Source organism: Oncorhynchus masou, chromosome 8 (assembly GCF_036934945.1).
Source record: "Oncorhynchus masou masou isolate Uvic2021 chromosome 8, UVic_Omas_1.1, whole genome shotgun sequence".
Taxonomy (NCBI): Eukaryota; Metazoa; Chordata; class Actinopteri; order Salmoniformes; family Salmonidae; genus Oncorhynchus; species Oncorhynchus masou.
The window spans coordinates 17201752-17224198 of NC_088219.1; the positions used below are offsets into that span (position 1 = coordinate 17201752).

The 22447-nt window shown below is 41.0% G+C and overlaps 1 protein-coding gene across 1 annotated transcript in view; it reads right to left on the reverse strand.

The window, feature by feature from the left end:
* Window positions 1–7939: 7939 nt before the first annotated feature.
* The window catches only part of LOC135544252 (neuronal migration protein doublecortin-like), a 106559-nt gene continuing 92051 nt past the window's right edge, over window positions 7940–22447 (reverse strand). Inside the window, exons 7-8 of the mRNA XM_064971718.1 lie at window positions 17846–17988; window positions 7940–10273 (exon numbers count right to left, since the gene is read on the reverse strand). Coding sequence (XP_064827790.1) covers window positions 10217–10273; window positions 17846–17988 — 200 coding nt within the window. The 3' untranslated portion in view covers window positions 7940–10216. The remainder of the gene's footprint in view (window positions 10274–17845; window positions 17989–22447) is intronic.

Sequence of the window (22447 nt, forward strand, 5' to 3'; positions counted from 1 at the left end):
AGTGGATTCCTTAGACAATGAATCCATGCCGTGGCCAAGTCCTACACATTCTTAGGGAAAGGCTACGAATAAAGGGATGAACTCGTCATGCCCTGACAAGCCACCAGATGGCAGACAAACCATGTTTTTGTTCTGGCCAATGCCAGACGTGGTAAAGCAAGTGGTTCAGTTGAGCTGGAGCGACAGGGCAGATCTGTTCATTCAGGTAGGTTTTTGGAGTGGCCTGTGTGAACTTTTGCCCTAACCTCTCTGGCAGCTTCATGAAATGTTCCTACGCGCTCTCGCGCCCAGTCCCCCTCGTGGGTAACATACTGTACTGAACTTTTAGTCCCCTAATCTAACCTTAACCCTGGAGATAGGGCCCAGAGACATAAAAATCTACATTTTGTCCTGTCAAAGGTTTCTCGGTGGGTTATGCTTGTCCATCAACTACTCTTGCAATTAAGCTTTCGGGCCATCCTGGATAATGCCCCAAAATCCAATATGTCTGCCTCAATACCATTAAATGGAGGTTTAGGCACCTATAAATGTAAAAATATCTACGATAGAATAGCATTTTCCGAGTTGTGTTATATATCTATGCTTTACTGTGAATCTGAAATGTCTGCCATACTGAGCATTAAAGCCAGGCATCACACCCAAATATTCCCCCTTCTTTTATTCATGTCACGATCAACTTTTACCAGTTGAATAAAGACACAAATATAATACTTTGTTGTATTACACTTTTTCTGAAATATTTTATTATATACAAATAAGGCAATATACATGCGAGTTCAGTGGGATGCAGACTGTGGCCTTCTCTCAATTGGTTAGCTCACCTCCTGCGTCCTCTCTCCTCCGTCCTCTCTCGTATCCTTTCCAAAAAGGGTCAGAGGTAATCGAGGAAAGTCAATGAGGAGAGTGAATGTGGACAGAAATGCACTTGTTTAAAATTAGACAGCCCTTCGTCACTCCCACCTCATAAGGAAAATGATCCGGAAAGAAATGCGTAAAATAAAATAAACATGTCAAAAACCAAATGTAGCTTAGTTGTGCAAATACACTTCCTAGATAAAAGGAAAAGTAGGCCTGTCATGTTGTTTTCAAATGTATGCATGCTTTTCTCCTCCCACAATGCAACAACTGATTCAAAGGGGGTCAACTACCTCTTACATTATTATGATCCACTTCCATGTCATTGAGTGAATATGAACACACAGCTTTAATAATTAAGGAATACATTTTGTGTCAATTTGGGGTTGTGTGCAGTAAAGGCTTGGGAGCCTCTGCTATGGTGCAATCTTGTCTGTCCAAAGTGGTAACGGAATGTGGTCTTTTGTAGGCAAAGTCACACACACACACACACACACACACACACACACACACACACACACACACACACACACACACACACACACACACACACACACACACACACACACACACACACACACACACACACACACACACACACACACACACACACACACACAGCTTGAATGTAGTATTTTCTAGGCAAAGTCACACACACACACGTACAAACAATATGTAGTAAAATACTTTGAAGAGATGGTGATTGTGCCTGAATAGCGATTGGTAGTCAGTGCACTTCTCTTTAAAACCTTTTACTACAGGGGTTGAATCAGGGTCACACAGAGTGTTTCTTAGAGGTCTTAAACAAGTCAACTTTGACACAAAAGTACACACCTCAAACACATGGTTATGGGCAAATCATAAAGAAGACAGCTGTACCATGTCAGTTATAGAGTTGAAATGTGTCCAAGTATGAGTTTGCATCCCAGTATTACACTTTATTTACATGACACTTTATATACATGATACTTTATATACATGACACTTTATATACATGATACTTTATATACATGATACTTTATATACATGACACTTTATATACATGATACTTTATATACATGACACTTTATATACATGACACTTTATATACATGATACTTTATATACATGACACTTTATATACATGACACTTTATATACATGATACTTTATATACATGACACTTTATATACATGATACTTTATATACATGACAGAAGACTGAAAAACAGTTTGATAAAGAACATATTTAGGCTGTAATCCAGTTTTCAGACATTGATTTGCGGTATATGCACATATTTAATGAGGTATTGATTCATTTGTATATTTTGTATTCATATTTACAAAAAGAGTTTTGCAAAGTATTATATTTGTGCTTATGTTCAACTGGTAAAAGTTGATTGGGATATGGATAAAGGGGAAAGAAAGACCCTGTAAGGGTTTGATGCCTGGCCTTACAGTTTTTTACAATCTCTTTGGCACTAATTTCAGAACCTAGTGGTCATTTTTCAAAACTCTAGACACAAAACTCAAAACGGTCATCACTTGTAATACAGGCTGTCCAATGTTCAAAACATTGCATTGTGCATTCATATCTTTAAAGAAACCTTGCACTTGCAAAATCATTGGTTCAAATAACTCATTTATCATGAAATACCATAGGAACATTCATTCACCCACACACAAGATACCGATAGTTTCACTGTGTAGTTGTTCGTACAATCATTAAATATTGTAGTACAAAACATGTGATACATGTTTCAATATGCTACTACATGTAAATAAATCACTGTAACAGGACTAGTAGAGAGAATATTACAGACACTGGAATCATTGAACAAAATCTGATATTTATTGATAAAATACAATAAAATCACAACATAGGTTTCTTTGAATCAAAGCAAAAATAATTAGCTACCAAAAAAGAAAAAAAGTACAGTAAAACATCAACTGCAGTGTTCCTCACCTGGTTTACTGTAAAAAGCCAAACAAAGGATTTATTACTGTACTTCTATACTTCCATCAACTCTGTCTTGTGGATTTGGCCACAGGTTCTCATCCACATCACAATGGATGTTTTCATTAGCCAAACATCTTGGGAAGAATCTTGGGCGAATCCAGGCCTGACACTGGTCTGCCGTGATGTCATTGCATGCGTCATCCATTGCCTGGAGAAGGGCGGCTTGTCCGTTAGGACGCCTATCTTCCACCTCCATGTGGAGAAGAATTCCTCAATCGGGTTAAGGAAAGGAGAGTATGGGGGTAAGTACAGGGTGGTAAATGGTGGATGGGCCTGAAACCAGGCTTGCACCATCTGAGCATGGTGGAACCTGACATTATCCCACACAATGACATAGGTCATGTCATCAGCTCTACAGACCTGATTTAGTTCATCAAGGAAAGTTACATTCGAACAGCGAATCATGTGGCTGCCTGCAACTCAATACATAGAGTATATAGAGTAGAGAGCTTTAGATGTTGTTCGACCAAATATTAGAACAGGCAAGATGAGTAATCTAAGCCAGTTTGACCGTGGTGTGATTGTTGATGCCACACGTGGTGATTCCAGCATCTCAGAAACAGCTGCGTTCCTGGGATTTCTATGCACTACAGTCTCTAGAGTTTACAGAGAATGGTGCGATAAACAAAACACATTCAGTGAGCGGCAGTTCTGTGGGCAAAAACACCTTGTTAATGAAAAAGGTCAGAGGAGAATGTCCAGACTCATTCAAGCTAACAGAAAGACCAAAAATGCTCAAATAACAGCTGTTTAAAACAGTGGTGTGCAGAAGGGCATCTCTTAACATACAACACCATGAATAATTCAGGCTGTTGTGGAGACAGAAAGGGGTCCTACCCAGTACTAGATAGGTGTACCTAATAAAGTGGCTAGTGAGTGTACAGTAATGTCAAATCTGAAAACATGGTCTGGAAAAGTGGTACATGGGACCATAGAAACATTGTCTGATAAGAATGATGATGAAATATTACATCCATAGATAATGTAGTCCAATTGGTTCATGTTCCACGGTAATTGGTGTCAATGGATCTTGTTATCCTGAAACTCTGCATTAAGAGTAATGCAACAGTTACTTATCATTTGAGCAGTTGTATCAATTGATAGTTAGATCATTGTAATGAAATGAATAGACAGTCATCTCAGATGTAATGTGTGAATTGCATTTTGAAATGGTAATACTTTGATGTTAAGTTGTGTCATTTTGAACAGGTGATTTTAGTTCAATGAACAAATGATCTTAGCTTTATGTGTATTGTATCCAAGCAATTGGAAAAACTGTTAAGAGTTTTGAAAAATGTACATTTTGATCATCGGTTGTGAGTTTTATGTCTAGATTTTTGAAAAATGACATCAAGGTTCCGAAATTAGTGCCAAAGTGATTGTAAAAAACTGTAATATGCTCATACAACAAAATATAACAAGTGTGTGGGTGTGTGTGTGTGTGTGTTTGGTTTGGTATTGTGACAGAAAATTATCATTTCTATTGTGAAATGCACTCAGTTAAGACTACTGCACTGACTGTATGTTGTGTCTGATGATGTGTGAAACACTGATACAATCTCAGGAAATACGTAGAAATTGTATTAATAATATCCAATACAACATTTGAGAGAGAGAGAGAGAGAGAGAGAGAGAGAGAGAGAGAGAGGAAGTGTTGTACACTGAATGCTACTCTATGTGTTACAGTATGTTGTCATAGTGATGTTAAAACACTTTCTCACAAATCTTTTTATTTGTTTAACCCTCAATTAACAAGGCAAGTCAGTTAAGAACAAATTCTTATTTACAATGACGGCCTACACCGGCAAAACCCGGACGACGCTGGGCCAATTGTGCACCGCCCGGATGTGATGCAGCCTGGATTCAAACCAGGGACTACAGTGACGCCTTTTGCACTGGGATGTAGTGTCTCAGACCACTGCGCCACTCGGGAGCCCAAGTCATTCCACGCCTATAGAGGAAATTGGTCTGTACTTGAGTCTATATCAGCACTGTCCTCCCCATTTCCTGGTTTGACATCACCATTATCAGGCGGTAGGTCATACCGGTAGGTCATACCAGTACCTACTGGGTAAACACAGAGAACCAGACAGTCAGACACTGTGGTAGAAAACATGCTCAGGAAGTATATCCAGAAGATTTCAGTTTTTACTGAAGCCTTTTTATTAGGTGGAGTATTTATCTCTTATGCTGTGGTTAGCAGTTTGCTGTCCACCCATTTCCAAGACCCCTCTTCAGCTATGTCAGACCAATCTAGATGTTGATGCTAAAATACTAGAAAATACATTATGGACCATAGATTACTATGGAAAATATCTATATCCCACTACTCTCTTCTTACTATCTCTCTACTCTCACTCTACTCTCTCTCTCTACTCTATATCTCTCCACTATCTCTCTATTCTATATCTCTACTCTCTCTCTACTCTATATCACTACTCTATATTTCTTTACTCTCTCTCTCCCTCTATTCAGCACTCTCTTCTTACTATTTCTCTACTCTATATCTCTCTATTCTATCTCTCTACTCTCTCTCTACTCTATCTCTATTCTATATATCTCTACTCTATCTCTCTACTCTATATTTCTTTACTCTCTCTCCCTCTCTCGCTCTATTCAGCTCTCTCATTCTTTCTCTCTACTCTATATCTCTCTACTCTCTATATTTCTACTCTATATCTCTCTCTTTCTCTCTCTCTACTCTCTCTCTCTACTTTTCCATTAGTAAAGATGTGTAAAGGTAAAGGTTTGAATGGCCTCTATTAGAAGACTCCTAGACTAGATGAGAAAACAAAGGTTTGAATGGCCTCTATTAGAAGATTCCTAGACTCGATGAGGAAACAAAGGTTTGAATGGCCTCTATTAGAAGACTCCTAGACTGGATGAGTAAACAAAGGTTTGAAAGGCCCTCTATTAGGAGATTCCTAGACTGGATGAGAAAACAAAGGTTTGAATGGCCTCTATTAGAAGACTCCTAGACTAGATGAGAAAACAAAGGTTTGAATGGCCTCTATTAGAAGACTCCTAGACTAGATGAGAAAACAAAGGTTTGAATGGCCTCTATTAGAATATTCCTAGACTAGATGAGAAAACAAAGGTTTGAATGGCCTCTATTAGGAGATTCCTAGACTAGATGAGAAAACAAAGGTTTGAATGGCCCTCTATTAGGAGATTCTAGACTAGATGAGAAAACAAAGGTTTGAATGGCCCTCTATTAGAAGACTCCTAGACTAGATGAGAAAACAAAGGTTTGAATGGCCTCTATTAGGAGATTCCTAGACTAGATGAGAAAACAAAGGTTTGAAAGGCCTCTATTAGGAAACTCCTAGCACCATGGTAGAATGTAGAGTATGTTAAGGTACTATTTACAGATTTGCCCAAATGCCCTGTCCATTTCCAATAGACTTCATCATATAGTGTGTATAGCATGTCTGTCTGTCTGTATGTATGTCTGTGTGTGTGGGTGTGTTTGGCTTTACTATATTTGTGGGGACCAGAAGTCCTCACAAGCATATTAAAACAAGGAAAATTAATTTAGCCAATTCCCACAAGCAAAAAAAGGCTGTTTTAGGCTTAGGGGTAAGGTTTAGGTTCACAATTATTTGGTCCCCACAAGGGTAGTAAAACAAACATGTGTGTATACAAGCATGTGTGTATCTATGTGTGCATATTTCTGTCTGTGGTCAATAGTCCTGTATCCTTCATAGGGTTGACCAACTCTCAGCAAAAAGAATAATGCCAGAGTTTATATATACCTGTAATATGTTATATTCTAGTGGATGAATGACATGAATCTGTATTGAATTATATAGAGTAATTGTGGATGTTTTTCAGCCCATACAGATGGTTAGGTCCATGTGTTGATAAATGCTTTATATCTTAGGATTGTCTTATTGCAGTTTTGATTGCACTCTCCCCAGTAAAATATGAGTAGCAATGAAGATATACTATAGTAAATATGATGGATTTAGGCAGATTTTGTCTGTCTGTATTGATGCATTTACTACTAGAAAATAGTTGACATGCTACTCTCTCTTCACAACCGTGTTGGACACTGCTCTTCAGAGAGAAAGTACGTCTTCCAGCCGCCCTGTTAAGTTTTACCAGAGGAGACCGTACAGAACAGCAGCAGTTATTTAGTGCTTGGCTGTGTTTCCAGCAGGTCTACTAATGTGCCACGGTCACAGCTGCATTGAAAGCAGTGTAAACGTGAGGGGAACTCCCCAGTAGTGTACATCGCAATGAATTCCCCAGACACCCGTTTATACTGGAGATTAATGTTTACTGTTGAGACTCCGTGTTTCCATGGCAACGGAGACGGACAAAATGGTGAGTTCTCATGAACAGAATAGAAACACAGCGTTTCTCACTGTGGTACTGCTTGTGGAATTCCGTCTATATAACCATAACTCATTGTTATGCGCTATTCACTGTGCATTTATTCCTCATGTCACTATTTCCTTCTGTTTATCTTTCATTTGGAATTCTTGGAACAGGACCCGGGAAGCATTTCAACGTTAGTCTACACCTGTTGTTTCCGAAGTATGTGACAAATAACATTTGATACCATTTTTTTTGTAACTCTTGATGTCTCTACATATCTTTCAGACTTCCCCCTACCACAAACACACATGCATGTGCACACAGACACCCTCAACAAAATACACCCATGTGCAAGTCATTCTGCTGCGCACTACCAAGGGACATATGACTAGGGTACGGACTGTATTGTTGCCATGGTAGCTTAAACAATTTTTTTTACTTGCCGTTTTAAATGGGGGCAATATGATCATCACTTAAAATTCCTTCCAAATGAACCCAAGCTTGCACGTTTCTCGAATATGTTTCTGCTAATATTACACAGAAGAATCCACTGCAGCACTGGCTGCTTTGTTCACTAGCCTAATAATGGGCAAAAACAGCGAGGAGACGGACTGTCATGTGATTTCAACAGGATTTATGGATATGACCGTGTGTGGATATTGATGTATGGTAGTGATGTGAATAAAACAATGAGACAGAAGCGTAGAACTGTGTTGCTCAGTTAAGACTGAGCTAACAGCCATCACTGGAATACAGCCAAAGGGAGAGGTGGAACACAACTCTTTTAATTGCAAAAGGGAATTGATTAATACATAGAACGAAGCACTGAAACAAGCCACTGTGACATTGCAAAAAACACCATCAAAGACATTGTACATTTCCCAGTAACCCAAGTCATAAAGAGAATAATACATTTGCACCATGATAAAGTTATTATCCTGGCAGTCTACAAACAGAGTTCACACTGCGCTGACCGCAGCGTTACAAAGACATTTAAAAAAGCTTTACAGTTGGTTAACAAAGAACAAGTCTTAGTTCTCCTCTTTATTATTATTTTTTTTATCCCCCCAAAAAAGGCACCACAGGAGCTGAGAGGTGTTTCCCACCTCTTGTCTGACATGGTGACTGCAGCTTCACACAAAACAACTGACACTTAATGTTAAGCTGAAGAACATCTGGGGCAAAGATAAAAGATATCAAACAGCTGGTGGGAAAGTCGAACTGAAATGTCCACGTAAGAAAAACAAACTCTTAAGGTTTTATTTTACACAGTGTTGATTCCCAGACGGGGTAAAAGTGGACCTGCAGTTGGACGAGCTGTAGTGCTGACATCACAATGACATCACCCTGCAGAAGGTGGGTGGGAGGAGTCTAGTTGCTGCGCTGCTCACTTGGGTCCAATTTAGCAGATTTTTTTTTTTCAGAGTCAGGTAGATCCAGAGAGAGGTGCACATCTGACATACGTAATACATACTCTGTCTACCTAATAGGCTAGTATGTCCCTATTCCTTGTGATGACTGCCACAGAAAAATGTCCCTGTATGCCTGCACTAATTCACTTTGCATTACACAATGTGTCCATCAGATTTCATTGGACATTCTCTCCAGGAACATGACATTATTATAACCATTCATGTGTTATTGTTTTAGACATATATGTATATTACTTTTAACATAATTTTATCAACAATAAAATTCAACTTTTTTTTTTGAACAAATCCAAAAATGCAATTTCCTCCTATCTAAAAACGTTGTATTCAATCATTAAGCACTAAGAAAAAAAGAAACAAGATCTAGCCATGCAAAATGTGAGAAGCTCTACTTATTGTTTTTCTATGCTGGTGAAAATCTATTTCCCCTATATGGACATGGTCTGGTCAGATTGGACTAATGGGAGGTCCCAGTAACATACAGACAGTACATGGAGCCTACACGTATGACTCTACTGGGCATTACAGATTATCTACATTTCAGATTTCCACATTGCTCGTTTATTCAAAACTTGCCTCAATATAGTACACCTGGCTTTATCACATGAACATTAAAGTCTCCTTAGAATCAGTTTGAAAGAGGAGGAAAGATAATCATGCTAAAATAGACTTAAAAATCCTAAACCCTTTTTTAATAAAAAAAAAGATGTGCTTGTTTGTTTTTTAAAAAAGGGCCACATTTTCTGGCTTTGGTTGGTTGGCTTCTACACATTAAGAGGACTTCTCCCCAGTACTCCTACCCTAACGGTTTCAGAGCTTCTTGGCTCCTGTGCCTTGTAGTTATTTCCCTCATAGATAGATGAAAAACATGTTATGTTGATTCAACGTTTGGCAGACATTGTATTGATGCTCGATGGACGCATGAATGTTAGGCATTAGCTGGGATGTAGCGATGGCTATACACAGTATTTACAGCGGATGAAAAGGACATTCAACTCTCATGGCTAAAGAGCCTTCCCCTAAAACTAAAAATGTTCATTACTTTAACACCTTGAACCATAGCACAGAAAGAGAGATGGACAGAGAGACATTATTCAAACTTTGACTCAAGTCTGACTACTACACCCCTGGATAAATAGTCCATTTGCTGCTTGGAATTGTTCACTTGAATTTGGAAAATGTGCTGTTTGCACTATATCAGGATGCATGGTTTTCAAGTTAAAAAGACACCGTAGATATATTGTGGGAACTGCCTTTTTGAAATTGCTTGTAAATAAATGATGTGCTCTCCTTTGAAAGTATAACAACAAACATGTAATAGTGAACCTTCACACAATATAATGATTTGGTGAATTTGTTAGAGGCGGTAATTCGTACATCATTGTCGTATACGCCCAGCATATACATTCTTAACAACATAGGATATAAAAACATGATCTAGTGGTGAATTCTCAAGCAGCAAAAGGTGGAACAGCCGTGGTGGCCAAGCCAGGTAGACTTAACGCGTGGCACCAGGGAGAGATCAAATGGAGAAGTCCTCCATACATCTGAGTGGTAGGTAGGCCTGGGTGAGACAGGCAGGCAGCAGCAGCTGACTGACAGACAGGAGGCTCTACATAGACTCGCCAAGAGAATCATCATCATCCAGAGATAGGGGCAGGTAGAGATCCTACAGGGAAAAACATGGAGAATCATCATCATCCAGAGATAGGGGCAGGTAGAGATCCTACAGGGAAAAACATGGAGGATCATTATCTGAATGAGCTGGGCCAGGGGTTTTCAAACTTTTCTTGCCCAGAGAGCCCCGTACAGGCAAACAGCAAGACCAGGTATATATTAATATTAACAAAACAAAAAAACACACATCTTGTCTTATCAGATGAATTGTAATGGTAAGTAGAAGTAATCAACATTTTATGAATATACACTGCTCAAAAAAATTAAGGGAACACTAAAATAACACATCCTAGATCGGAATGAATGAAATATTCTTCTTAAATAATTTTTTCTTTACATAGTTGAATGTGCTGACAACAAAATCACACAAAAATTATCAATGGAAATCAAATTTATCAACCCAAGGAGGTCTGGATTTGGAGTCACACTCAAAATTAAAGTGGAAAACCACACTACAGGCTGATCCAACTTTGATGTAATGTCCTTAAAACAAGTCAAAATGAGGCTCAGTAGTGTGTGTGGCCTCCACGTGCCTGTATGACCTCCCTACAACGCCTGGGCATGCTCCTGATGAGGTGGCGGATGGTCTCCTGAAGGATCTCCTCCCAGACCTGGACTAAAGCATCCGACAACTCCTGGACAGTCTGTGGTGCAATGTGGCGTTGGTGGATGGAGCGAGACATGATGTCCCAGATGAGCTCAATTGGATTCAGGTCTGGGGAACGGGCGGGCCAGTCCATAGACTCATTGCCTTCCTCTTGCAGGAACTGCTGACACACTCCAGTCACATGAGGTCTAGCATTGTCTTGCATTAGGAGGAACCCAGGGCCAACCGCACCAGCATATGGTCTCACAAGGGGTCTGAGGATCTCATCTCGGTACCTAATGGCAGCCAGGCTACCTCTGGCGAGCACATGGAGGGCTGTGCGGCCCCCCAAAGAAATGCCACCCCACACCATGACTGACCCACCGCCAAACCGGTCATGCTGGAGGATGTTGCAGGCAGCAGAACGTTCTCCACGGCGTCTCCAGACTCTGTCACATGTGCTCAGTGTGAACCTGCTTTCATCTGTGAAGAGCACAGGGTGCCAGTGGCAAATTTGCCAATCTTGGTGTTCTCTGGCAAATGCCAAACGTCCTGCACGTGCTTCTACACCTGCATTGCTTGCTGTTTGGGGTTTTAGGCTGGGTTTCTGTACAGCACTTTGAGATATCAGCTGATGTACGAAGGGCTATATAAATAAATTTGATTTGATTTTGATTTGATTTGGGCTGTAAGCTCAACCCCAACCTGTGGATGTCGGGCCCTCATACCACCCTCATGGAGTCTGATTCTGACCGTTTGAGCAGACACATACACATTTGTGGCCTGCTGGAGGTCATTTTGCAGGGCTCTGGCAGTGTTCCTCCTTGCACAAAGGCGGAGGTAGCGGTCCTGCTGCTGGGGTGTTGCCCTCCTACGGCCTCCTCCACGTCTCCTGATGTACTGGCCTATCTCCTGGTAGCGCCTCCATGCTCTGGACACTACGCTGACAGACACAGCAAACCTTCTTGCCACAGCTCGCATTGATGTGCCATCCTGGATGAGCTGCACTACCTGAGCCACTTGTGTGGGTTGTAGACTCCGTCTCATGCTACTACTAGAGTGAAAGCACCGCCAACATTCAAAAGTGACCAAAACATCAGCCAGGAAGCATAGGAACTGAGAAGTGGTCTGTGGTCACCACCTGCAGAACCACTCCTTTATTGGGGGTGTCTTGCTAATTGCCTATAATTTCCACCTGTTGTCTATTCCATCTGCACAACAGCATGTGAAATCTATTGTCAATCAGTGTTGCTTCCTAAGTGGACAGTTTGATTTCACAGAAGTGTGATTGACTTGGCGTTACATTGTGTTGTTTAAGTGTTCCCTTTATTTTTTTGAGCAGTGTATTTTGTAGACAGTTTCATTATTATGACCTCCCCACAGTTCACTAGAAGAGGAAGTGGAGACTAAAAGTCTATTTGATAGAAAGGTATCTTGGCGCCATAGAGAAAATTTGCTATAGTAAAGCACATTCTGCAATTCTACCCATTTTTCCATGGCGCTGAGAGACAATTTTGATGTTTTTAAAGCTAATTTCCTGCAATTCTATGCATTTTGCCATGACTACTGCGGTGTTCCTCTGTGGAAACATTATAAAATAATATACGGGCTTGTGCCCTGAAAGCCTGATTTTGGAATTTTCGATTCTCCCTGACAAACAATGTTTCCATCTACAGTTTTTATGCGAGTCAAGTCATACCGTAAGGAAAAAAATAACGAGAGTTGTGATGGAAACAGGAACGGTCGGTACAATTTCATAACATGGGGGATCTTTTGTGATTAACTACTATTATACATGTTTAACTTTAATATTGCAGATACAGTGCATTCAGAAAGTATTCAGACCCCTTGACTTTTTCCACATTTTGTTTCATTACAACCTTATTCTAAAATGGATGAAATAATCCACCCCTCACCAATCTACACACAATATCCCCAAAAAAGTTTGTTTTGTGCAAGAAAAAACCCCTGAAATAGTACATTTACATAAGTATTCAGACCCTTTATTAAGTACTTTGTTGAAGCACCTTTGGCAGCGATTACAGCCTCAAGTCTTCTTGGGTATTAACCTACAAGCTTGGCACACCTGTATTTGAGGAGTTTCTCCCATTCTTTTCTGCAGATCTTCTCAAGCCCTGTCAGGTTGGATGGGGAGCATCGCTGCACAGCTATTTTCAGGTCTCTCTAGAGATGTTCAATCGGGTTCAAGTCCGGGCACTGGCTGGGACACTCAAGGACCTGTCCCAAATCCACTCATGCGTTGTCTTGGCTGTGTGCTTAAGGTCGTTGTCCTGTTGGAAGGTGAACCTTTGCCCTAATCTGAGGTCATGAGCACTCTGGAGCAGGTTTTCATCAAGGATCTCTCTGTACTTTTCTCCATTCATCTTTCCCTCAATCCTGACTTGTCTCCCAGTCCCTGCCATTGAAAAACATCCCCACAGCTTGATGCTGCCACCACCATGCTTCACCGTAGGGATTGTGCCAGGTTTCCTCCAGACGTGACGCTTGGCATTCAGGCCAATGAGTTCAATCTTGGTTTCATCAGACCAGAGAATCTTGTTTCTCATGGTCTGAGAGTCTTTTGGTGCCTTTTGGCAAACTCCAAGCAGGCTGTCATGTGCCTTTTACAGAGGAGTGGCATCAGTCTGGCCACTCTACCATAAAGGCCTGACTGGTGGAGTTCTGCAGAGATTGTTGTCCTTCTGGAAGGTTCTCTCATGTCCACAGAGGAACTCAAACTCTGTCAGAGTGACCATCGGATTCTTGGTTACCTCCCTGACCAATGCCCTTCTCCCCCAAATGCTTAGTTTGGCTGGTGTTCTGGTGTCCACGGTGTTCTTGGGGACCTTCAATACGGCAGACATTTTTTTGGAACCCTTCCCAAGATCTGTGCATCGAAAGAATCCTGTCCAGGAGCGCTACGGACAATTCCTTCAACCTCATGGCTTGGTTTCTGCTCTGACATGCACTGTCTACTGTGGGAGCTTATAGAGACAGGTGTGTTGTAACGTCAATCGTTAAATGAAGCCCAAGGTGCAGCGTGGTAGGCGTATATTTTCTTTAATTTTAAATGTTCCACCAAAAAACAAACAAATCAACGAATGTAAAGCTAGGAGTGCAACACACAAAGACAAGATCCCACAACTGAAGGTGGGAAAAAGTGTGCCTTTCCAAATCATGTCCAATCAATTGAATTTGCCACAGGTGGACTTCAAGTTGTAGTAACATCTCAAGGATGATCAATGGAAACAGGATGCACCTGAGCTCAATTTCCAGTCCCATAGCAAAGGGTCTGAACACTTATGTAAATAAGATATTTCCTTTTTATATTTTATATTCTTCACAGTAGCCACCCTTTGTCTTGATGACAGCTTTGTACACTCTTAGCATTCTCTCAACCAGCTTCATGAGGAATGTTTTTCCAAAAGTCTTGAAGGAGTTCCCACATATGCGGGGCACTAGTTGGCTGTTTTTCCTTCCTTCTGCGGTCCAACTCATCCCAAACCACCTCAATTGGGTTGAGGTCGGGTGATTGTGGAGGCGAGGCCATCTGATACAGCACTCCATCACTGTCCTTCTTGGTCAAATAGCCCTTACACAGCCTGGAGGTGTGTTGGGTCATTGTCCTGTTGAAAAACAAATGATAGTCCTACTAAGCGCAAACCAGATGGGATGGCATATCGCTGCAGAATGCTGTGGTAGCCATACTGGTTAGTGTGCCTTGAATTCTATATAAAATCACAGACAGTGTCACCATCACACCTCCATGCTTCATGGTGGGAACCACACATGCGGAGATCATCCGTTCACCACTGCATCTCACAAAGACACTGCAGTTGGAACCAAGGATCTCAAATTTGGACTCATCAGACCAAAGGACAGATTTCCACCAGTCTAATATTAATTGCTCATGTTTCTTGGTTGAGAGAATGCCAAGAGTGGTGCAAAGCTGTCATCAAGGCAAAGGGTGGCTACTTTGAAAAATCTCAAATATAAAATATATTTTGATTTGTTTAACACTTTTTTGGTTAATACATGATTCCATTTGTGTTATTTCATAGTTTCAATGTCTTCATTATTATTCTACAATGTAGAAAATAGTAAAGGTAAAGAAAAACTTTGCAAGGAGTAGGTGTGTCCAAAACGTTTGACTGGTACTGCATGTATAAAATGTGTTTTGATTTAGAATGGACCATTATCATGCACCTGTATCGAAACAGGGGCCGGGGGAAATACATGTCATCTATGCACTTAAATAGCAAATGGAGGATGCTTTTCCCCAATGGTTTATTTTCATGCCAGCCAGGTCGGCTGTACTCCTTGTCCCGTCTACTCCAGCTCCTTCCCTCCGGCGTTCGACGTCGCCGGTTTACTAACCACCAGTCCAGACATTCATCATTAGGCACGCCTGGACTCCATCACTTCACTGATTACCTCCCCTAAATCAGTCACTCCCTTAGTAAATACTGTCTGAGGAATGGAACTGTGTCTTTGATGTTTGAAACTCGTGTTTGTTATATTGTTCTCTGTTCCGTTTATTATTAAACTCACCACCTGCACGTTCTTCCCTACTCCTAGCGTCTACGTTACACTCCTGTGGTAAATATAAACAATGTGTAATTTCAGGAAAGTTGAGAGATAAATATACTAGGCCTAGCCTATAGAAAGCTGATGGGATCCTCTTTTTATTAGAGGCCATCACTCTGTTTTCTCCCATAATTGCATAGACTATAGAAATGTTGCTCATGGGCTCTCATGAAGTGTTTGATTACATTTGCGTCGATGTCAGAGTGATTAGAGGGGCAACAGAGTGCTGAGTACCAGGCAGTTAGCAAGTTTGGTAGGTTACTAATGACCAGCAGCAGCATCAAAGCTTGGAGAAGCCTAATTACCGTGACTAAATGGTCATGTGGAATTTGACTGCCTTCATGACTCGTGACCGTGGTGATACGGTCACCGCAACAGCCCTAGTCCTCCCACTATGACTCTGGAAACAATGCAGTTTATTAGGCTACAGATTAAATAACTTATGATAAACTTCACAGGGTGGGGAAAGTGCACAGTAATCTTAATGATCTTTTCCAATAAATATCAAGGGTCTGATTGGTGACATGATGATCGATGCTTGACTGCCGTTTGACAAATAAAAATATTTGCCATAATAATCTCATCATGTAGACAAGCATACCGGCATGGCACACCCTACCCACACTGTATCTGCAAGCCATTTGCTAAAGCCCCAAGAACAGAGTAGACACATTTGCTATTTAAAGCAACAGTTTGTGACATGTATTTTGTACATGAAAACTTAAGCGAAAAAGTACTGTGTGTGCACTACGTCATCACGCTCTGATTTCTATCTCACCACTGCTGGGAAAGGTGTATATTTTCTTTATGCGGATTTTAGAACATTCACATGAAGATCTGTCGCCAATTGAGTGGAAACCTAGCTAGTGTCTAGCTTTAATTTGATTGTTAGTTCTCAAAGATGGTATTAATTATTCTTCGATCTGGTTTTGGTCGTTTAAGTTGAACCTGAAAATTGCCCACTTAGACTAAGACAAATAATTTTCTATACAGAAAAAAAACCTGTAATTGGCTCCAATGACTGTAATTTCCTCCATATTAAATGGATAGCCATTTATCTACTGCCCTAGAGTCGGATGAACAGAAACAGCTAGCATGCTAACTGTTCCTGTAGACTTCCTGTCATTGCACTATTGCTAGATAGCTATGGGGTTCTATAGGGGTACGACAGGGTTCAATTCTCGGGCCGACTCTCTTCTCTGTATATATCAATGATGTCGCTCTTGCTGCGGGCGATTCCCTGACCCACCTCTATGCAGACGACACCATTCCGTATACATCTGGCCCTTCCTTGGACACTGTGCTAACTAATCTCCAAACAAGCTTCAATGCCATACAACACTCCTTCCATGGCCTCCAACTGCTCTTAAACGCTAGTAAAACCAAATGCATGCTTTTCTATTTCGCAACAAAGCCTCCTTCACTCACGCCACCAAACTTACCATCCTACCGATCCTCGACCTCGGGGATGTCATCTAGAAAATAGCTTCCAACACTCTACTCAGCAAACTGGATGCAGTCTATCACAGTGCCATCCTTTTTGTTACCAAATCAAATTATATCACCTACCACTGCGACCTGTATGCTCTAGTCGGCTGGCCCTCGCTACACATTCGTCACCAGACCCACTGGCTCCAGATAATCTATAAGTCTATGCTAGGTAAAGCTCCACCTTATCTCAGTTCACTGGTCATGATAACAACACCCACCCGTAGCACACGTTCCAGCTGCTATATCTCGCTGATCATCCCTAAAGCCAACACCTCCTTTGACCGCCTTTCCTTCCAGTTCTCTGCTGCCAGTTACTGGAACGAATTGCAAAAATTGTTGGAGACTTATTTCCCTCACCAACTTTAAACATCAACTATCTGAGCAGCTAACCGATCGCTGCAGCTGTACATAGTCCATCTGTAAATAGCCCACCCAATCCATCTACCTTACTTTTCTGCTCTTTTGCACACCAGTATCTCTACTTGCACATCATCATCTGCTTATATATCACTCCAGTGTTAATCTGATAAATTGTAACTGTTCGCTCCTATGGCCTATTTATTGCCTACCTCCTCATGCCTTTTGCACACACTGTATATAGACTTTATTTTTTTCTACTGTGTCATTGATTTGTTTGTGTTATTGGCTTGTTTATTGTTTACTCCATGTGTAACTCTGTGTTGTTGTCTGTGTACACTGCTTTGCGGACCCCCTGAGTACTTCAGCAGACACCGTGGATCCTCGTTTGAAAACGCCTGAGCTAGGGGACAGATCCTGTTCAATGAGTTCTGAGCTGAGCTATGGGCTTGTAGGGTGAAGTATGAGACAGATGAAAAGAGAAGGCAGTATGAGGGAGAACAGGGAAAGAGGGAGGGATAGGTAGTTTAGAGAATGAGGTACCTTCTGCTTGCGGTGGATGCCTGGGCTGTTGGGGGTGGAGGTGGGGGACTGCTTGCGGTGGATGCCTGGGCTGTTGGGGGTGGAGGTGGGGGACTGCTTGGAAATTGGGGTAGAGAGCTGGCTGCTGGAGCCCGTCCCGTTGGCTGTGAGAACCCAGACAGAGTGAGAAAGAAAAGGTGTAAAGAGAGAGAATAAGAGAAAGAGAGAAAAAAAGAGAGAGACCAGTGAATTAGATTGTGTAAGACCTGTATGCCAGGAGTAATGTCTGTCACAGCCAGGAGAGGTCTGGCCACTCCTCAGAGCCCGGTTCCTCTCTGGGTTTTTTTTCCCAGATTCCTCCCTTTCTAGGGTGTTTTTCCAAGCCACTATGCTTCTACATCTGCATTGCTTGCTCTGTGGAGTTATAAGTATCTGTATAGCACTTTATGACAACTGCTGATGTAAAAAGGACTTTATATAATACATTTGATTGATTCATTGAGTGCTTGACCCTCACTTGGCTGTGGACAGAGTCTCTCTGGGCAGCTGACTGACTGGGTCCCTGTTTGTTCCTCTCTGGTGGGGGACATTTGGCCATTACTCTACAGCCCTTTCAGGTTGCTAAGATACCCCTGGCCTAGACGGTGTTTACATCAGAGTGGTGTGATGTCGTAGTTTGTGGAGTAAGACATTTTAAAAGAGCAAAACTGAATCCCGAAGGAAAGACTAAAAAAGATGGCCACTCTCTCTTCCAGGCTGAATTGGTAACAGGTACAGTAGCACAAGAGCAGAGCTTTGCAGATGAAGCCAACTTCAATTCCATAAAGTTCATATCTTCATCCAGATCAAAAATGTCTATTTAACTAAAACCAGAACTAAAAAGCTAAGAACGAATGATCTTATAGCAGTATGGACAGAACTAGGTTGGGAAGGCAATGAAGATATGGAGTATTCTAGTCCATGCCTATTACAGAAGATTTGTCTATGGGTGTATATGATGTAAAGCAGTATGGACAGAACTAGGTTGGGAAGGCAATGAAGATATGGAGTATTCTAGTCCATGCCTATTTCAGAAGATTTGTCTATGGGTGTATATGATGTAAAGCAGTATGGACAGAACTAGGTTGGGAAGGCAATGAAGATATGGAGTATTCTAGTCCATGCCTATTACAGAAGATTTGTCTATGGGTGTATATGATGTAAAGCAGTATAATGGCCAGGAGATGAACTTTTCCTGTCACATGCAGCCAACTTTTAGTCTGATTCCAGGCTTTAAATATAAATGGAATAAAACAAAAAGGGCAGGGTGTTATGGAGAGAAGCAGGGGTACATCACAGAAAACATGGATTTTATTTCAAATGAAGAAAAATAACAAAAATGTGCAACAAAACTAAAATAACAAACAAAACTAAAGCATGAACAAAAGAGTAAAACCCAAACCACCATTGGAGGAGGGAGTCAGTAGGGTTAATATTGGGAAGGTACATAAAAGAGAGCAAGCATGCTGGCAGTCAGGATTAAGTTTACTACCACCATGATAAACATATAATCAATATACAATAAATACTTTCAGACCAAGCCAAAACAATGTCATACCAAATATAAAACAGTGTGATGATGTCCTTTAAAACCAAACTATTTTGATCATGTGTGACTGCAGTGTAAAATTGGGGCCTCTGTGGAGGCTGTAAAAATCGTTTTCATTAAGACATTTGTCTTATGTTCTCCTGCTAATGACGCGGCTGCATCAGATCAAATTAAACAGGCCAACACTGGTACCCTCCACCCCTGTCTCTACCCTATGTGTCTGTCTCTACCCTACCCATCCTGATTCCACCCACCCGGGGGCCACTCTACCCTCATCACAATAAAGAGGCTGTTTAACCTTGGACAAATTAGAAGGACTAGCCACTTGGCTGTCCATCTGCTGCCTTTACAAGCCTGGGCCCCACTGGTACACACTGAAATATTAAACGAAACACAACATACTTAATGGAGGTGCACAAATTTGGATAAAATAGCCAACGTTTGATCAGTGAGTTCAGTCTGAGCAAGCACCTCACTGTGGAGTGACAAGCCCAGGGGGCATGCGACACTAAACCAATCAGTCGGCGTGACACGTCAACTGGGATAGCACCTTAATGGTGTGTTAATATCTTAGCCTATGTGTGCACTTCACTGGATGAATTGGTGTGAGAAAAAAGTAAATAATGGTGCCATCTTGTGTCATCAACCTTTCACCTGTCTAGTGAACACTCTGACCATATGATGAGTAGGTATCTTAGGTCTAGAAGGTATATCAGGTCTAGTAGGTATAACAGGTCTAGTAGGTATAACAGGTCTAGTAGTCATAACCGGTCTAGTAGGTATAACAGGTCTAGTAGTCATAACAGGTCTAGTAGGTATAACAGGTCTAGTAGGTATAACAGGTCTAGTAGGTATAACAGGTCTAGTAGGTATAACAGGTCTAGTAGTCATAACAGGTCTAGTAGTCATAACAGGTCTAGTAGTCATAACAGGTCTAGTAGGTATAACAGGTCTAGTAGGTATAACAGGTCTAGTAGTCATAACAGGTCTAGTAGTCATAACAGGTCTAGTAGGTATAAAAGGTCTAGTAGTCATAACAGGTCTAGTAGGTATAACAGGTCTAGTAGGTATATCAGGTCTAGTAGGTATAACAGGTCTAGTAGGTATAACAGGTCTAGTAGGTATAACAGGTCTAGTAGGTATAACAGGTCTAGTAGGTATAACAGGTCTAGTAGTCATAACAGGTCTAGTAGGTATAAAAGGTCTAGTAGTCATAACAGGTCTAGTAGGTATAACAGGTCTAGTAGGTATATCAGGTCTAGTAGATATATCAGGTCTAGTAGGTATATCAGGTCTAGTAGGTATAACAGGTCTAGAAGGTATAACAGGTCTAGAAGGTATAACAGGTCTAGTAGGTATAACAGCTCTAGAAGGTATAACAGGTCTAGAAGGTATAACAGGTCTAGTAGGTATAACAGGTCTAGTAGGTATAACAGGTCAAGTAGGTATAACAGGTCAAGTAGGTATAACATGTCTAGTAGGTATATCAGGTCTAGTAGGTATAACAGGTCTAGTAGGTATAACAGCTCTAGAAGGTATAACAGGTCTAGTAGGTATATCAGGTCTAGTAGGTATAACAGGTCTAGTAGTCATAACAGGTCTAGTAGGTATAACAGGTCTAGTAGGTATATCAGGTCTAGTAGGTATATCAGGTCTAGTAGGTATAACAGGTCTAGTAGGTATAACAGGTCTAGTAGTCATAACAGGTCTAGTAGGTATAACAGGTCTAGTAGGTATAACAGGTCTAGTAGTCATAACAGGTCTAGTAGGTATAACAGGTCTAGTAGGTATAACAGGTCTAGTAGTCATAACAGGTCTAGTAGTCATAACAGGTCTAGTAGGTATAACAGGTCTAGTAGGTATAACAGGTCTAGTAGGTATAACAGGTCTAGTAGGTATATCAGGTCTAGTAGGTATAACAGGTCCGGTAGGTATAACAGGTCTAGTAGGTATAACAGGTCTAGTAGGTATAACAGGTCTAGTAGGTATAACAGGTCTAGTAGGTCTAACTGGTCTAACTGGTCTAGTAGGTATAACAGGTCTAGTAGGTCTAACTGGTCTAACTGGTCTACTAGGTATAACTGGTCTAACAGGTCCGGTAGGTATAACAGGTCTAGTAGGTATAACAGGTCTGGTAGGTATAAAAGGTCTGGTAGGTATAACAGGTCTGGTAGGTATAACAGGTCTAGTAGGTATAACAGGTCTAGTAGGTATAACAGGTCTAGTAGGTATAACAGCTCTAGAAGGTATAACAGGTCAAGTAGGTATAACAGGTCTAGTAGGTATAACAGGTCAAGTAGGTATAACAGGTCAAGTAGGTATAACAGGTCTAGTAGGTATATCGGGTCTAGTAGGTATAACGGGTCTGGTATGTATAACGGGTCTGGTAGGTATAACAGGTCTAGTAGGTATAACAGGTCTAGTAGTTATAACAGGTCTAGTAGGTATAACAGGTCTAGTATGTATAACTGGTCTAGTAGGTATAACAGGTCTAGTAGTTATAACAGGTCTAGTATGTATAACTGGTCTAGTAGGTATAACAGGTCTAGTAGGTATAACAGGTCTAGTAGTTATAACAGGTCTAGTAGTTATAACAGGTCTAGTATGTATAACTGGTCTAGTAGTTATAACAGGTCTAGTAGTTATAACAGGTTTAGTAGGTCAAACTGGTCTAGTAGGTATAACAGGTCTAGTAGGTATAACAGGTCTAGTAGTTATAACAGGTTTAGTAGGTCTAACTGGTCAAACTGGTCTAGTAGGTATAACAGGTCTAGTAGGGATAACAGGTCTAGTAGGTATAACAGGTCTAGTAGGTATAACAGGTCTAGTATGTATAACTGGTCTAATAGGTATAACAGGTCTAGTAGGTATAACAGGTCTAGTAGGTATAACAGGTCTAGTAGGTATAACAGGTCTAGTAGGTCTAACTGGTCTAACTGGTCTTGTAGGTATAACAGGTCTAGTAGGTATAACTGGTCTAACTGGTCTAACAGGTCTAGTAGGTATAACAGGTCTGGTAGGTATAACAGGTCTAG